General features: G+C 37.0%; 1 protein-coding gene across 25 annotated transcripts in view; it reads left to right on the top strand.

The window, feature by feature from the left end:
• The window catches only part of RIMS1 (regulating synaptic membrane exocytosis 1), a 303,442-nt gene that overhangs the window by 224,102 nt on the left and 60,693 nt on the right, over window positions 1-18,647 (top strand). For 10 of the 25 annotated variants that reach the window (XM_061460482.1, XM_061460480.1, XM_061460507.1 and 7 more), the window contains 4 exons: window positions 300-482; window positions 1,843-1,955; window positions 7,259-7,288; window positions 15,083-15,195. In XM_061460482.1, the coding sequence (XP_061316466.1) occupies window positions 300-482; window positions 1,843-1,955; window positions 7,259-7,288; window positions 15,083-15,195 (439 nt within the window). Of the gene's footprint in view, window positions 1-299; window positions 483-1,842; window positions 1,956-7,258; window positions 7,289-14,780; window positions 14,889-15,082; window positions 15,196-18,647 lie in introns of those variants that run through there. The other 15 variants (XM_061460496.1, XM_061460493.1, XM_061460490.1 and 12 more) reach the window with 6 other exon arrangements.

Genomic DNA, 18,647 nt, shown 5'->3' with positions numbered 1-18,647 from the left:
ATGTGTTGTTAGCATGTGTTTGTTGTGTTTAACATGCAGCTAGAGTTTTTGGCCAGCTCTCCACTATAAGCAACGCAGTTCAACAGTTCCATGATTAGGGTTGTGTATCTGCAGTGGGTGAGTGTTCTGCAGCTCATAATTTTGAAAATGGATTTGCATTCAGAATTAAAAAGTTTGATCTGAAGTGTCAACCCTGGTCCTGCAGCCAGGATTTGCAATGTTCTTGGATGGAGGGGGGCATGGGAAGGTGTGCCTGGAGCTAACAACTGAACAGTTTCTTTTTGGCCCTAATGTTTTAGGGGTCTGCTACCATGTGTTTCTAGAAGGGGACTTCCAACCCCACGAACAACTGAACATCCAGTCATTAGGGGAAAACATCACACTCGCTCAAGGTCGAGTGAGCACTCTAGTATCAGACCCTTATGCTCTGTACATCACCTAGCGCCCGGAGGGTCGGCGCCACCTTCTCCACTTCTGACAAGGTCGCTATTACATGTACAGCACAGCTTTCATTTTCTGCCTCCCAGGTGTCAGTGTGGTGTTGTACTTTCCTCAGCATACATGGCGCATTCATTCATTCTGACACTGTAGATGATCCTCTCTTCATGGTATTTACACTTCTCCCATATCCTATATGCCACCTATCTTCACCATCCAGATGGTACTTCTTGCTGTTGAACTTAAATAGTTATGCAATGTAACAGTAAAAAATTGGCTGTGTTTTGTCCATCCATTGTTGTGTTTTGTTCTGTATCCATACAAAATATATCAAAGTATTTTTCTTAAACAGAGTGCAGGAAATGGCATGCTGTTCACACAACACGCTCTGATCTTACAAGCTAAGAGAAACTCAGTTCATCACCATAGTGTGAAAGCAAACAGTATTTTGCACTTGCACAAATGTTACTTAAAATTTCAAATTATCTACTTGCAACCTTAGTGTAGTATATGAACAGTACTTACCCACTATAGTGAGTGTGATATTACTGTGACTGGCAAGGACATCTAATAGTAAGCTCTCTCTCTCAGCGGTCTGCTTCTTCTCGTCTTGGCTTTATTCTCTTAAACTTTTCCCCTAGTTGTTAGAGGTGGCCCTACTTATTTTAAATGCAAACTTACCAGTGTTCCAAAAGCGTTTGATGTGTTGCACTGAGATGCTGTATCTATGTATAGGAAATCAAGTAGCAGAGGTGTTGTGCAATACTGCTAACTAGAATTCAGACAAAGGGCTTTAGGATATTTACTTAGGTATGAATATAAAAAATCTTGTACATTCTTTGCGCACATACACACATGCACCCTCACCCCCAATGCCAAGGTCTTTTTCCTCCCTTTGAGTTCAGATTAAAACAACAGGTTGCCCTATGGGAATAGGTACTTGTTGTCCAGATCTTTGTGGCCTTGGGCAATTATTGCATCAGCACAAAAGGAATACAAAAGTTAATAAAAAATGGAGGTGGTAATTTGTATTGCCCTGTTCCAGTGCAGGAGAACATACATAAACTGTGAGTCATAAATGTTTTTAAAAATGCTTTTTCTTCAGTGGATTTTTACCGGTACTTTATTAAAATAAAATAAAATTAAAAAAAAAACAAAACCAAACAACAAACACATCAAAAGGAAGGAAAGTATTTTTTCCTTATTTGAAGGTAATTAGAGAAATAAAATGTGAGGCCTTCTAAGTTAACTAGGTATCTAGAGCTGAGTATATGTATATGGCATACACCAAATGTAAACTTACTTAAACCCATCTTCAATATATGCAACTTAATGTTTGAAATTCCAAATATAAACATTGTCTTAATTGAGGTTATTTTACTTTTATCTTAATTTCATTTGCAGAATACATCAACAAGGAAGTCCCACACAGTCTCCTCCTGCAGACACATCCTTCAGCAGTCGCAGGGGAAGACAGCTACCACAAGTTCCAGTAAGAAGTGGCAGTATAGAGCAAGGTATCAAATAATGAGCTTATAATGACTCAAAACTCTTTGCTTTCTTACCTTTCTTTACTTAAAGTCTACTCTCATAACTATGCGTTCAATGCTATAATCCTACCAAAAAAGCAATAGCAGAAAATGGAAACAACTTTGGGAAATCCAGTAGATCTTGACCGGTGAATTATTACACATGGTTTGATTGCCTTAATTTTCTAGTACCCTTTTTGTCTGTCTGCCTTAAAATTTCTGTTAGAATTGTGGTATTTTCCAACACATACCTAGTGTGTATTCAGATAAATCAGGCAAAAATTTTGACATTTTGTCAGTTTTGCTCATTTTGTGGTTTATATTAATTGTTGTGCATTGCTAACATAGATTAATATCATAAATCTGGTTTTCTTCTGGAGTTCGTAGTTCAGTGAGTAATGAATGAAAATATTCACCATAGGAAGTGTGAAAACACAAGTCATCAGCTCTTTCTTTCTTAAGAACAAACTGATCTGGCAAAGAGTGCTGCTCTTTTTTGAAAAAGATAATATACACTTAATGGTTGTGGAAGATTTATTACATACTAATATCAAATAAGTATGAATATTGAGGCTTCCTTTTCTAGCAGCACGCTGCTAGAGCATGGTAAAATGAAATGGCACAATGAATAAATATTTACATGTTCAGGTTTACTTCTGTGTTTAAAAAGCCTTTTTTATCACCGACTATAAGCAAAAACTGAGACTGCCATATACTGCGAGAATTTCCTCTCTTTTGAAATTAAAGGAATGCGTCTAATGATGAAATACTGTAGTGCTTTTAGAACTGTTGACAGACCATTTTCTTAAACAGATGATGTTGCTGAACATGACCTTTTTATCATGATAGATTATCCATAAGGGGTTTTTTGTATGATGGTTTACATTAACATGCAATCAGCTTACATTAATTTTATGGCTTTGAGCTGCGATGGCATACTAAACCTTCAACTAACACACATAAAAATGTATTCTTGTCTTATACATGTGTTTATTCTGAATGATGAATGTATCTAAATGATTAATATACTAATTCAAGTGGGTTGTATTAATTTTAAACTTTACATTCAAGTCCTCGCATTTTGTAGTGAATCTAGGATGGTCTGGATTATAAAAAAATTACAAACTGCATTTGCAGGTTCTATTTCTGCATAATAGTAAGTTGGGAGCTCTATAGGGAAATATAAGTAATAAATTTCAAATTTTGTTCATGTTTCTTCTGCAGTTTCAGAACTTGGTAGAATATAATGATGAATCGGCTTTTAACTTAAGTTGGCTTTCGTTTGAATATTTATCTTTCATCTTTCTGCTGTAATAACTGTTGTGTTAAGAATAAAATACTGATTTATCTTTAGTTAAAGACATTGGAAAAAATGGGAGGAAATTAAAAAATGAAAATTGAGCGAAGTCTAAAGCTTCTCAAGGTTTAGAAAGTTGATGGTATCGTGAAAAGCTGTATAGTAATGCTGTTTCACTGAACTCCTCTTTACAGTTAGTGGTTCATATGTTTGCGTCTTATGTATAAAATGTGCAAATGGGATGCGACGTCTCATTTACTTTGTTCTTACATATCATACTGCCTGTGTCAATATGGCTGCATTATGGCACATGGAATCAAAGGCAAAAGAGATTCCTTCTCAGCGTAGTACTTTGGTGTTGTCAAAGTGACTGGCTTGTCCTTTTGAAGGGGAAGTTTTCTGATCTTACGTATGTTTAATACTTTGTTCAAGCTGAGAATATATTTGCAGAGAAATACATAATTAAATAGATTTTATAAAATATTTTAGATGGTTTTGGCAATATATGCAGAAATAAGTGACAGTATGTATAAACTTGATGCTACTGTAATGACCACAGTATTTGCTCTGATTTGCAGTTTCAAATTTTAGTATGAGTTTCCTCTTTACAAATGGGTGGCTAGAAACAATCTGACCCTAATGTAGGATTGAATCCAAAGCATATTAAGGTCTGGAAAAAATTTCCATTAACTGTGCGTGGAACTGAATTGTGTCCTTAGTGATTTAGTTCACAATCACTGTGGATATAGATGATGTCAAAATCTATTGCAGTATAAAAATGTTATAGGGAGCAATTCAAAATGCATTTTCTTCATTTATAAAGAAAGCTACATTTTGGTGGTCAGAAGTGACATCCTGTGTTTCTAGGAAATTTTGTATTATATCATTTTGTAAGGTATCATTTTTTATAGTAAAGTACTACTTTTTCTCTATACAACTTCTGTTACATCAGGAGGGTTGAATACACATCCAAATAAATACATCCATGAATCCGTGTCTGGTTTAGAAATAACAGTGATTGCTGTAAAAAGATTGAGTGTCTGTATGTCAAGACTGGGGGGGGGGGGGTTGTATTTATTCTTTGTATATTCAGGAGGCACAGAAGAATCCATTCAACTAATTTTATTACTCTTCAAAGCTCACATTATGGAACAAATAAGAGTTAATGAAGGAGCAAGAGACTGGTAGTTGTTTTCATCTTGAGAAGCAGAGTGATATTTAACTCCTAATCTTTCATCTTTAGCTCTCATTTGTAAATTACAATATCCACACTCATAAGGCTTTTTGTAGGACTGACATTGCATCTCAGACATTCCATTTTCTCATTGTCAAGTTTAGAACTGAAAAAATGGTAGTGTCTACCAGATGATGTCTTAGTTACTGCTCTGGTTGGCAGTTTGAGGATCATAACAAGACAACTTGTGAGGAAAATAAGGTAGTTTTAAAAGGTGCATATCAGTAGACACACTTTATTAAATAAAACAAAACAAAACCCCAAACCAACTCATAGAAGGAACTCTTACAGAGAAGACCGAAGTAGTGATCCCTATTCCATTACAGAATTTGATTTAGTACCCTGTGAATATGTTCTAAAGAGAATAGCAGCTTTGTCTAGCTTTGGAGTGGGGGAGGTTTTCATGTGGGACATTTCTAAATAAATAATATTTTTAGCAACACTAGTACATGCAGGCTTTTTAAAGTGCTTACAGTTAAGATTGTAGGCTTCTGTAATCTTAAGTCAGCGTGATTTTAATTCCAGTGATATTCAAAGAAGTCATAGCTGTATTTCTTTCCTTTGCAATCCTGTCACCAGTATTTCTGAGAGCGCGAGACATCATGAGATGTTATTGTATCCAAAGGTCTTGAGATGCTTGGGTATTGAAAGTTATTGTGGTAAACGTGTGTCTGTGTTTATTATCAAAAAGTCACAATTCAGTAGTCATTACCCTAACACATGGTACTTAACAAGTGGTTTTGTTTTTGTTTTTGTTTTAATCGATAATTTTATAAAAAGATGTTTTGGCTTAATGATTAAAGCAGTGAAACTCTTAAGCCCTGGTAAGGACAATGGCCTGTTCTCAATGTCATCCTGTGCCGAGTTGCAAGAGATTTGCATCAGTGGTTTTTTTTTACTTGCATTGTGTTTGAGTGGAACTGCGAAAATCATTCAGAGGGGTGGGGATTCTGCATTGACATTGTCTTTTCAGTTGTTTAACAACTTTGCTATGTAGTTGCATGGGTTTTAAACAATACTTTTGTATAAATCATTTCTATGATCTTTGTTCAGTCTTTCCTTTTTCACTGAAACTATCAAATATCACAGAATTCAGTAGGTTTTGAGAGTGGGTCTCTATAGTTTTGTATAATGACTAATCACTGTGTTGATTAAGAAAATTAATACAGCCTGAAGATTCGCAGCATTTTTCTACACTCCTTTTTGGCCACATTACGTAATGCTAGGGATAATGTTAGGAAATCTAGCGTTTCAACGTACTGTTGAAATTTAGGGTTCGGTGAGATAAATGTGCAATGATTGTAGTATAGAAATGATCTTTAAGAGCTAATTCATGCAAAACAGGTCTTTCTCCCTGCATCTGCTTCTGTTTGGCTCTTCACAGCATGATTTCTTTTTCATAACTTCGACAGTGTGGTTTCATGTTTCAAAACTGCTATAATGAGGGTAAGGTTTGTAATAATCAGCATCTATTTACATATAAAGATCGTTTATAAACCTAACTGAAGTAGTGTGGTTGTGTGTGTTTCCAGTGGCATCTGTTAACAATAGGCCTTAAGCAGTGACCTTTAGAAAAGCAAAATTGTGACCAGAATTAAGTGTTGCTGTAAGCTCATGTTAGAAAAAGCTGCATAAGGTTTGTACAGAGCTTGTAGGCAGGATGAAGTGAATGTGTGCATGTGTGCTTCTGTTTTGTGAGGGAAAGCTGCAAAGACTCCACTGATACTGAATGGGGGTTACTTATATAAAGTTCATGTGTATAATATACATACAAGTCTTTAATGGTAGTCACATCCTACAAGCATGAAGTATTTTGATATTCAGTGTTTCATTTTAACAAATAATAATCAGAATTTTGTACAGAAAATCAGTATGTTGTCAAACAATACATTTGAGCTGCAAATACATTTTTATGTTTAACCAACTTAAGATCCTAAAAAAAATTAGTAGCTAGTCAAAATCATTCTGTCTATATGTACTTGACCTTTGAAATGTCATTGCAGTGAGAGTGTTGCTTGAGTAGTGGAAAAAGATCAAACCCTTTCAGTTAAAACCTTTTTTCAGATCCATCAGTATAAAACTTGACTGGCAGAAGAAAAAAAGTAATTTAAATTTTAGCTTTTAGACATTTAGCACTGTTTGTTTTGTCTTCATATTTGTGGTTTTAATTTGAAATTATTAGGTGGCACTACATATGTTTGAGGCAGCTTGTGGAATCTTTGCTCACGCTGGAGAGTATTTTTTCTCAGCATTGCTAACTGAGATGCATGTAAAGGAGTGCAAGCTTCATAATCTTTTATGCTTTCCTTAAACACTGATTTTCAATAATCCAATGGTTATTGAGTATTATAGATTTTAGTTAATAGAAAATGAATTTATAACACTTATTATTGCAGAAAAGGCTTCAGAATCTAAAACAGGGCTATGTGTTTCCTGAGTGTAAGTGATACTTAAAGGAATTTTAAGGTTTTTATGTCATTCATAAATTTGAGTATGACAGTACTGCTCGAGCAGAACACTTAAAGAGTCCACAATCTGGTTCTCAGTAATTTCATTCTTCCTGTTAATTTTAAAGAAAAAGTCATAGGCTTTATTATTTGTCATGGTTTATCATTTTAATTTTCTACATTACTTTTACATATGCTGGAGTACTGCCTACTGTACATGCCATTATCACTTGTAACACATTTCTTTATCTAACTTTAAATTTGCTGATTTCTTTTTCTGTTTCCATCATTCCGTGCATTTAATTCATTGAAGAGCAAGAGACTTTTAACTCATCCACAACAGGTAAATATTTATGTAATTTTTTACAAATGTTTGGCAACTGTTGATACTGGCTTTTCCCTCAGTATAGTCCATGTCCCTATAGAGTATTTAGTTAACAGTGTTTAACAGGTGGAAAGGTTGTTTCTCAAGTATCTGTATGCTATCTAATGCCCCTCTTTAGAATCAAAAAATATTTTCACTTGTGATTTCTAATTTTACTGTTGAAATGCAATATACTGGATTTAGCAGGAGTAGTCATGGTATTTTACATGGCTCAGAAGGTGCTCAATTGAGTCAAAGTTCACACAAAGATTAAAATTTTACCTAAACTCTTTTTGCTTTCTGCACATCTGCTTCTAAGAGTGCAGCTATGGCTCTTGGCGTCTCTGAAGGATGTTTCATAGGTCTGGACTTAGAAATAGTTGAAGGTAATGATGGCCAGAAACTATCCTTCTTATGCAGAGAGATTCTGAAGAATGAGATGTGTTTTATTTGCATAAGCCCTTGACAGTCAGAAAATTCATGTTATAGGGCAGGTTTCTAGGGGCGGACATTCAGTGCTCACCTCCTAGGAATTCTGCGTGTCTGTACTGATACCGGTGAATCAGTGAGTTCAAACAACAGGTATCGAAGGCTGTACCACAAAGTGAAAAGCGTAGTCTGTCATGGCCCTGTCAAGGCAACATTCCAGAGGAGCCCTATTTTTTTTTTTTGAAAGCTTGGAGAGAAAAAATGAAAAACAAAAACAAGAAAAGAGTTCTTTTAATCGTTTTAATGTTAACAACAAAATACAATGCTGCATAAACATTAAAGCACAGATTAACCTTCTCTGACCTTTAGTTCTGAGTCCAGCAGATCTTGGGAGATTCTGGTCTGAATGCAGCTTTGGTGGGTCAAAGCCAAACTGTGAGTTGAACTTGAATCAGAATTATTTCTTACAACCTCTTTACTTTCTGAAAGGGTGAATCCCACTGACACATTAATGCTTGCTTAGGTAAAAATACAGCAGATGTTCCAGTAGCTATGAATTCCAGCACTCATGGTAATACTCAGGAATATGTTTTTAAAAAAAAGATGAAAAAGAAATAATATTTAAATATTAGCAATTACAGGTTATTTTATAGTGTTGAGAATGTCCTATGAAATATCTTAAGCTAAGTGTTAAGAATGGTTGATTTTACAAATTATTTCTGTCATTTTTTGCTTTCTTCAGTATGTATATTTCTCTGAAGCAGAACAATACAAATCAGTCATGTCAGTTTGTTGTTTATGTCTTTCTGAAGTTTACAAACCTTGCTGTGTGGCTTGGACTGCTGTGGATATTTCATTGTTTCGAACAGTTGACTTTATGCAGATAAATTAGACCATGCCAGTAACAGGTTTGTAAAAGAGCTTGTTTCCGTGAGATTTAGATGGATCTGGCCTAAGATCTGGGAGTGCATAAAGCATAGCGGGATCTTTACACACGTAGATTCCTCTGCCTCAAGTAAGCTGAATGCAGATGCAGCCTGGAAGCAGGAAAGAGCCGGGCAAAAGAAGAGGAGCAGGAAGGAGGAAAGTGCTGGCATCTCTGTTTGGATCATTCTTGAAACTTTTTGAGGAAGAACTGAGTGTTGCAGCTGCCAGAACAGATTTTTATATTGGCTTATCTTCCTTCTAGAGCGAGTTATAAGACTCAAGATGGCCACTGTGCCTCTGGGTGTACTGGGAGATCCAAGCTGGGAGAGCCAAGCTCATTTCCCAGCTTGGCAGTCATTTCTCAACTCTGATTTGTGAGGACGTTCAGAGCAGTATCCCATCTCATGGAGAGGAAACCCATGCACACAAGCTGAAAGGAGCCACAGCTCATTCTAATCAGGTACAGGGACCAGAGCTGCAGAGCAGCCTTCAGCGCAGCTTCAGAGCCCATCTCCCTCACTATCTGCATATTGCCTATAGGTACCTTTGGAAGTCATATATGCAAAGAACCAAGTTCTTTATCTTAGCAACAATTTGATTTTTCAGTGTTACTGAAAAAAACATTAATCTGCTCATGATTTCAATTTTTTGTGTGTTTTTTACATTTCACAGTAGAGTTTGCTGTGGATTTTTAGTCATGAAACCTACCACACGGATATTTTGTGTGTGCATATTGCAAAACTCATCCTGAAGGATGAAAAGAAATAACCTGGAGACTCTGTATTATTTCTGCAATGCTTCATCCTGGTCCAGCACAAGTGTGAGATCTTTCTGCTGTGCCACACAGCCAGCTCTCCAGTGAGTGTTCTCCTCCTTGCTTACCTCCCTTGTCCACTGCCGTAGGGGATTTTCTCATCCAAATCTCACCACTGCTGTATTTCCCTGCCTTTGTTCTGGATGCTACTTCTGCCTAGTTTCTTCAGTATCTTCCACTTCTCACTTCCTCAAACGAGATATTTGTGCCATTCCCTGTTGCCCTGCCAGAACCTGCTCCTTGTGTCCCAGAAACATTGTTATGATGTAATAGTTTTTATGAGACAAATTTTCATTTCAACTTACTTTTCAGTAGTTTCCTTGTATAAGCAAATATTTTTGTCATTTTAGACTTCTAGACCCCTTCCCTTAAAGTCTGCAGCTTAAAGGATGTGTGATCTGCTGGTAGGTGTTACAGCTATCTGAAATCTTGATGCTAATTTCTTCTTGTTTTGTAGCTTACTCCAACTTTTAATAATGCAAGTAAGACTTTGAGGATTCCCTCATTGTACTGTTTGCCTACTCCTCCTTGTGTGTCTTGACCATCTTGAATGAAAACGTGCATCAGGAGCAAATTCTGTGTTAGTTGCAGACTTCACCATGACAGAAAATGGTACAGCCAGTGCCAAGACATCCGTAGGTTTTCTGTAGTCTAGGAAAAACCAATATGGTTATCAGTTTTCATCACAGGTCAGGTAATGTCACTAGTCATTCTGGCATTAGCCCATACTTGGATTTGAGCAAGAACGTTATTTTAGAAAGGTATTATCACTTAATGGCTTCAAGAAATGGAAAATTGTTCTTCTGCTTAACCACCTGACTTTTAAAACATATGTCTTGTTACTTATCTGAATTTAATCTAAGTTCATAGCTACTGGGCATTATTGTACCTCTATCTGCTAAATTGAAGAGCCTTCTACTATTAGAAATCATCCCATGTGTAAATAATTATGGACCCAAATCAAGCCACATATCTCCTTTCTTTTTAAGATTGCAAGTCTGCATCCTGGACTTCATACAATTCTTATGATTTCTCTCTGAATCCTTTTCACCAGCAGTATGCTTGGAATGATAATATTCCTAAAATATCAGAATCCACTGACCTTAGCTAAATTGAGTATCTTCCAGTTTCCATGTTTATTTTTGATGTCCTAAAACTCCCTGTCTCTGTATGGCTCCTCACCCACCCTGAGGCAGCACCAGCTGGTCAATGACATAGAGGGCAACACCCGCTCCTTGTCTCCTCTGCCTGTCCTTCCTAAAGAGCCTGCATCCTTCCATTCCAACACTCCAGTTACAGGAGTTATCCTGCTACATCTCTATGATGCCAGTAAGATTGTAGCCTTTCAGGTGCATGCACATCTCTTGCTTATTACCCGTGCTACATGTGATTGCATCGAGGCATATAACTTGGGCCCCTGATGAAGCAGAATAATAAACAAAGTAATAGCTAAGGGAATTTTGGTTTGTTAGATGGAAGACCATTCAGAACTACATTGGACAGTTAATTCTGGTAGCTTGGGGAGGTGGTTTAACCAAAGCCAGCACTAGCTGCTTGCACACTCCAGCCTCTGTGGTGGGATGGAGTAGAGATTTGGAAGATCAGTAATGAGTAAAATCTCATGAGCTAAGATAAAGACAGCTTGATAAGTAAAAGGAAAAAATGAAAAATGAAGGGGGGGGGGGGGGGGGGAAGCCAAACAAACAAAGAAATGCAAAGGCATTCACTCACCATCTCCCATCAGCAGACCAATGCCCGGCCAGTCTCTGAGCAATGGCTACCTTGAAAGACTACCCCCAGCTGTATTGCTGAAGATGATGCTGTATGGTATGGAACGTCCCTTTGGTCAGTTGGAGCTCGCTGTAAAAGCTTCCCCTTCTAATCTCCAGCCTACTTGCATGGGGAGTGTGGAGAAAAGGGGTGTCAGGGCAGTGCGGCATGAGAAGCAGAGGTGGCCTTGATGCTGTGTAAACACTGCCCAGCAATCACTAAAACATCAGTGTTTTATCAGCACTGTTTTAGCCCAATCTGAAACTCAACACCATACGTGGTGCTGTGAAGAAAACTGCCTCTGTCCCAGCCAGACCCAGTGCACCTGACAAGAGTCAGACCCATTTATCAATACATTAATGGAACTGAAAGATAACATTTTGAATTCCATGCATATGTCTGTCTTTATTCTCCCGCATGGCTTGATTGTTGATGTAAATCATTGTTGTACAACCTTCATATTTTTTTAGTAGCAGTAAAAGATTTAGCTCTAAACTTGCACCCCTTATCTAAGCAATCTGCTCAAAGAGTTCTTTTCTTTCAATTACTACTTATGCTGATTGACCTCACATCTGAATCAGTAGCTCTTGAAAAGATTAGAGCTCTTTAAAGTGCAGCTTCTGACACCAAAGGGAGTAACGTATATGCAACTGCTACTGATGGTAGTTATAACATTAATTTGAGACACTTATGTTAAATCTCCATATTTTGAATTCTAGGGCCACTGTAGAATTTAAAGGTCTTGGGGTTACAGTGCTTTGATCTGTAAATTACTGTGTAGTCCTACCCCTCAAGCTCCAGGAAAAGTGCTCTGTAAATACTGATGTCCTAAAAGAAAGTAGATCCATATGTTTCTAAGAGGCAGGTTAAGATTTTGAAGAACTGTTGATGTCAAATTTTCGTTACCTGTGGTAACTAGCTGTGTTCCAAGAAAGTAATGTGATTGTATGGTGGTGTTACCTATGGTTGTTAACGCTTCTGCTAATGTGCTCCTGCATTAGAGTTTTTTTTTTTTCTGCTTCTTGTGATTAACATGTAAAGACTAAACTAAGATTTTCCTTCAGATAAAACTGATCAGGCAGATGAAATTTTCTATCCCAGAACTGAGCTAGATACAACATTTCTCAGATGTGTATGATAAACAAAGATGGAAAGAACAGTTGTATTTTCTAGACCAGACTTACGTTTCACACAGTTGCTTGCTTAGAAATACACTGAAATGTAATTGTTACTATATTACACTTGACACCATGAACAGAGCCAATTTTGCCCATTAGAGAATTTAGATTAACTTCACAGTCCTCATTAATTGTTCCCATTTTATTTTATATAATGATATCTAATAATGAAAACCAGAACACGAGTGAGTTGTTAAGGTTAAGGATTTAAACATAACAAAATCAGGAATTACAGAGTTAAGGTTGAATATTTACCCAACCTGGACTGTGGTAATTTTCACCTATAGTCTCTGAAATAGCATCTCATTTAGTGGTAGAATATTCTTTCTCAGGTATTGTAAATAATGCAGAGTAAAATTATAGCATGTAAGTGTAAATGTACAGTTGACAGGGTGAAGCACCTAAAAGTCACACAATGAAATGGTTATTTTTAGAGTAACTGTAATCTGTGTACCATAGACACACAGGGCTAAATTTTTAAAGGGGTCTCAATTTTCCCTCTGATATTATATCCTCAGTCTATTTCATGCACGTATGATAGGATTAAGATATCTGAGTTTATTACTTCAGTCGCTAATTGGTATATCTTAATCCTTTCATATCTATCCTTAAAATGAGGCCATCTTTAAAAGTTTCTCCTAAAGTGCTCAATTTTGCCTTCAGATACCTCCATGCAACTTCCATTGAAGTAATTGGAGCTGTGCCCGCATATCTGATGGTGGAACTGGACTCATTGAAATTAAGGTACACATTTACTGGCATAATTAGTCATCTGGAATGATCGCTGGGCCCAGACTGACATACTGCTTGTGCAGAATTTCCTAGAGTGGATTCTCTGCACATGGGAGATTGAAGATTAGCGTGATGTTCATTTTGTGCCTTAAATTTGTAGTCGTAGCAGAATTTTACTGTAATTTAGCATATTAATTTTCCTATTTTTAAATAAGAAATATGGAAGGAGGACATGAAAAGAGCATATTTTTCACAATGGTGTCTTTGTACATTTTTTCATACCAAACGAGTAGGCACACATTCCATCATTTCTACAAACACGTTAGAGAGTATGTGTATGCACAGTTGTGCTTTGTGGAGTAGCATGTAGTTTAAAATATCCAACCCTAGTACACTGGTTTTGGGTTTTTTTTTGAGGAGTGTGGGGTGGGGTCTTTTAACTTGCAAAGCACAGAGGGAAAAATAGGTGTGTAAAGAATCCCACAGTTACCTAACAGCAAAAGACCCCCACATGTGAGAACTTTAGTACCTCATGATCCACAATATATATGGTATAATAGAGCACTTATTTTCCACTAATTTAAAATTCTCTGTGTTTTGTGATTGAGAATTGCTTCCATGCAGCTTTTAGATCGGTGTCTCTCTCCTGTCTGGTCTGGGGAGGGGCTGTTTACAAAAATCTTGACTTTTAAAACTAACGGGTTTGGAGGGAGTTGTATAAATCCATGGCTGCCCCTAAAGCAGAAGACTTTGTGGAAGTTTTCCCAAAGGAAATGCCAGTCTTGAATTTGTGACCTGTTGTGGTTGAACCCAGGACATGACCCCACAAAAAATTCCACCTGAAAGAAGTTGTTCTGGGATGTTATAACCTGTTAAAGCACAATAAAACGGGCGAGTACTCATGTGATTTAGAAAAGCTACAGATGAATATTTGGGTCGAGTTCTAGAACTGTTAAAAAGTGCCAGTTTTCAAGGTATTGGTTTTATTTGGTATTTCTTTGCATTTATAGGGCTACCCAAGTTTAAGAATGGCAGAATATGTAGTTCCCTATGAAAATTATCCATTACCACAAAGGTTGAACTTATTTTATGGAAGCCTTAGCCCACGGGCTTTCACACCACTCTTTCTGTTAGTGCGAGATCATCTTCTTGTGGCAAGTGCAGCTAATATTAATTGCCATAACTTGTTCAAATTGAAGATGCTCTTTATAACACCACAATTTGTGAAAGGTTTAAGATTTGATTTCTTTTTTTCTAAACAAACACTGTCATAGGAGAGTTGAAAGCACAAGAGCAAATAATTTGTTCAAAATAGAACATTAGAGAGCAAAGTAGTGCTTTTAAAGGACTTTCTGTAAAAAAAAAAAACAAAACTAAACAAAAAATTACTGTATTTTTTTACTATGACTGGTTGAATGGAGAAATTATTCCTTTCAAATAATCTTTGGCTATGGTAATCAGTTATGTTTTAACATAGTAGTAGTAGTAGTTAATTACTTTAAAAATAAATTTTAATAACTGTTTAATGCATTAATTCTTAGTATGCTACTGTAATATTTTCTACATTTAAGCAAATACATGGTTAGATGATAGTGGCTTTATGTCCCCTGCATCCAGAATACTGAACAGGTTCATAATTCAGCCTATCACGGAAATACTTTCACTTTTTTCATATTTATTGCACCAGCTTTATTATCTATAGGAAATTGGGATCTCTATCCATTTTCAGGTAAAGACTCTTGCAACAGAAGAGATTGATTTCTCGACATTAGTGTTCCTTTGTTCTGTGTTTACACCCTGCTTGTCCTATGTTTGTACATTTCTTTGTTTCGTTGAGATGGAAATAGGCTAAAATTATTGCTAAACCGTTTGTTTTTCCAAAAAACACTATTTTTAATTGATTTTCATTGTGTGTTTTTGCAGCAAGCTTAGTAGTGGAGGAGCGAACGAGACAGATGAAAATGAAAGTGCACCGTTATAATCAGACATCAGGGTCTGGTTCTAGTCAAGAATATGAGCGTGAGCAATATACCAAGGTAAAGTCAGTAGTATTGAAATGATGCTTTGGCTTGAAAATTGAAGGCATAAACCTGTTTATTCAAAGTATTATTTAACACTCAAGAACACTATGTTGTAAAGCTTAACAGGAATGTCTTTGAGCAACAGCTTTTCAGCATTGCTTTTACCCCCATCTGATGTGCATTAGACTTAGTCTTTATAAGTAGACTTAGGTCTTCATCACCTAAAATGAATCTGCAAAAAAACAGAATGCTTCAAAACAAATTCAGGGAAGAAAGATCCTTCAACAGTTGTTAAACAAAGCCATGTCCCCTCTAGTTTAGGAAGACCATGGACTGCAAATCCCTGGAGGCTGAAAAAGTGGGCCATGGAAATACCATGCTATATTGACCCCACTCGTTATTTCTTTTCTTCCCTTGCTATGTCTGAAGTGTAGAGTGCTAGGCAGTATTAGATCCAATCCCATATAGCTGTTCTCATATATGTATAATTTTTTTTATCCTAAAAATATCACAGATAAAATATTTAATATCTTGAAATGCATACTGATTACTTTCATCTCCTTTTGTAATAAAAGTGTGTCGTGGTTTAAACCCAGTCAGGTAATTCGTTCGCTCACTTCCCCCCCTTTCTTGCCCTCCCCCTGCTCTCGGAGGGACGGAGAGGAGAATCAAAAGAATGCAACTCCCACGGGTTGAGATAAGAACAGTTTAGTAACTAAGGTATAACACAAATCACTACTGCTACCACCAATGATAATAATGATAAAGGAAATAACAAGGGAACAGAATACAACACCTCACCACCCGCTGACCGATAACTCGCCCCCCAAGCCCAACCAAGCTCCGACCGATACCTCCTCCAACCCTGCAGTCTCCCAGCCCTTCCGGCTAACTCCCAGTTACATCCTGGGCATGACGTGCTGTGGTATGGAATACCTCTTTGGTCAGTTTGGGTCAGGTGTCCTGTCTCTGCTTCCTCCTGGATTCCCCTCCTCCCTGGCAGAGCATGAGGCTCACAAAGTCCTTGGCCAAACCAAAACATCCTTGTTATCAGCTCTGTTCCCGAGCCGAAAGTCAAAACACTGCACTGCACCAGCTACCAAGGAGGAGAAACATGACTGCTACTGCTGAACCCAGGACAAAGTGTAAAGATTTCCTCTGATAATTAAGTGCACATGAAATTAAATTATGTAGAGAGACCTTTTTTTTTTCCTTGGTAATGCTAAAATGATCTCCTGCAACCTTGTAAGTTTAAAACTACAGGATTCTGAGCAAACTGCTGCAAATGTCTCACACATCTGCACTGCCACTTCCAAATCAAGATGTGAGAGGCTGGAGTGGAACTTTCTGCCAAAGATGTTTTGCTTTGTGATGCCGAACAGAGAGGAAACATTTGCAGGAGTCAGGAGGGAAATGTTTGATTAGATGTTTCCTTCTAGAAATACAGCACTGTGTTGGTGTAGGCAACATAAACGGCAGAGACAACAACAGTGGTGACACAGTCATGGGGGCAATATTCCTGCAATTATCTTCTTCCAGTGCCATTCAGATTAAAGTGATTTCAGTGGGTGACCATAGGACAGCAGTATGACTGTAAAAGTTCACACTGAAAAATTTAAGGCACACGTAGCAACTGTATGCATTAAAAATAAGGTCTCAGAATAACAGTAGCTGGGAGAAAAACACAGCTTTTATTAATTTAGACTTTCATGCTTTGCTAGCCACATTTCAAAGGTTTTCTTCACATCAGTGAGAACTAAACACTTGTACTTTTATTTCTACAACTTAAAAGAGACAAACTTTCCATTTATGAACCAGTGCCATACAGAAAACAGCAACCTTTGTCAAGCTCTCCGCAGCTGCAGACATCAGAACACCCCCGGCATTTCTTGCTGTAGCACAAGCACCGGACTTTCTGTCCCCTGGGTCACTTCTCTGCGTTCCCAGAATTGATGCATGCTCCTGGAGGCACAAATTAAAATAACAAATAAGTGAGGTACTCAGCAGAATCAAAATCAGGTATTTACTTATGAGTGGGTAAATAGACAATTTGGCATCTGACGTATCTAACTGATTTGAAAGATTTGTTCAAAAGGTTTTTACAGTTAAATGTAGAAACGACTTTAATAAAGTTGTTTTGAGACCACTCCACTGTGAACATAGAACTAAAATGAACAGTTCTCAAAGGGAAGAGAAACAAGAGAAACAAGGCTTTGTGTCCTCAGTTGCCAAATTGTGGTATATTGGGTTTAAAAAAAAAAACACAATTGGGATGGAAATTTTCAGTGAGATAATATGTCAGAAGCCAGAATTTGTATAATAATTGGAACAACTCATTTGGTACTGGGTTTGTTGTTATCTTCACAAGAGGTCAACTCAGGACAAGCGGGTGAGAGGCAGTGTGTCTCTGAGGTACTTCCCAACCAGTTGATATGTGAAAAATAATAGTACAAATAGGTCTGGTAAAGTTTGCAGGAAAAAGAGGTAATGTGCAATCTGAGGACTTTGGCCAGGATAACCAAACATACACCTTTGTTCATAGCTCAAGGCCAGTTGTTTGCTTTGGATTAACTGTGCTTACAGATAGGTCTAAATGTTTGTATTTTTTCATTTTGAAACAATTTTTTTTTTTAAACCTCAGTCTCTAATATTTATCATAAGCATTATTTTCTTTATTGGGTTAATGCAGATCCAATGTACAGTTAAATAGTTGTTGGAAAACATCAACTTGCAATGTTACAAATTTCTTTCATCCTCTAGTACCCTAAGTTTTCTACTTCTATGTGTTTGGTTTTAAGAGATATGTGGAAATGAAATCAAAATTGAAGTCACGGCCCGATGAGTTCTAAGTGGAAAGAACTCTGTTGGAAATTGTTATATTCAGATTTATTTTGTTTTTAAGCATGACCACAACTCTGTGGAAGAAAATTCTCTGTGTGCTGTTACAAGAAAAATGTTTTCAGAGTACCCAGTGTTCTGGCAGACGTGCTGCTTTCCGTGCTATGATAGTAGTAAGGAGAATAAATTAGTTGTCCTGAACCTTAAATCAAAAACTCTTTAACTTTTCATGTTTTTCTACATGATAAAGGTGTAGTCCTAGACAGGATGGTCCAACATAATAATAAATAAGTGCTGAGAACAAATTGTGTTAGCACATTTTAACACTCTGTACTATATTCAGTGGTGTAGCTGATTCATATCATTGTGGTGACAGCCTCCACTTTAAAAATGTTACTAAAGCAACCCTTGTGCTGCTGACTTTTTTTACCCTCAGAAGATGCTGAAAGAGACAGGAAAATAAACCAGACAGATGAAGATTTAGACAGCTCCAACGAAAATGTAGTAAATCATATCAGGTGGCGCACTAAAGCTAATGACTTGAGATTTCTAAGGACTTAAGAATATACCTAATTTCTGCGGCCAAAATCTGAGAAAAGTCTTTGAAAGCAAAACTTACTTTAAATTAG

Source organism: Pezoporus flaviventris, unplaced genomic scaffold (assembly GCF_033815535.1).
Source record: "Pezoporus flaviventris isolate CSIRO_AGI_PZ_B2104156 unplaced genomic scaffold, CSIRO_AGI_Pfla_v1 ptg000031l, whole genome shotgun sequence".
Lineage (NCBI taxonomy): Eukaryota > Metazoa > Chordata > Aves > Psittaciformes > Psittacidae > Pezoporus > Pezoporus flaviventris.
This window is presented reverse-complemented; position numbering and strand designations above follow the sequence as displayed.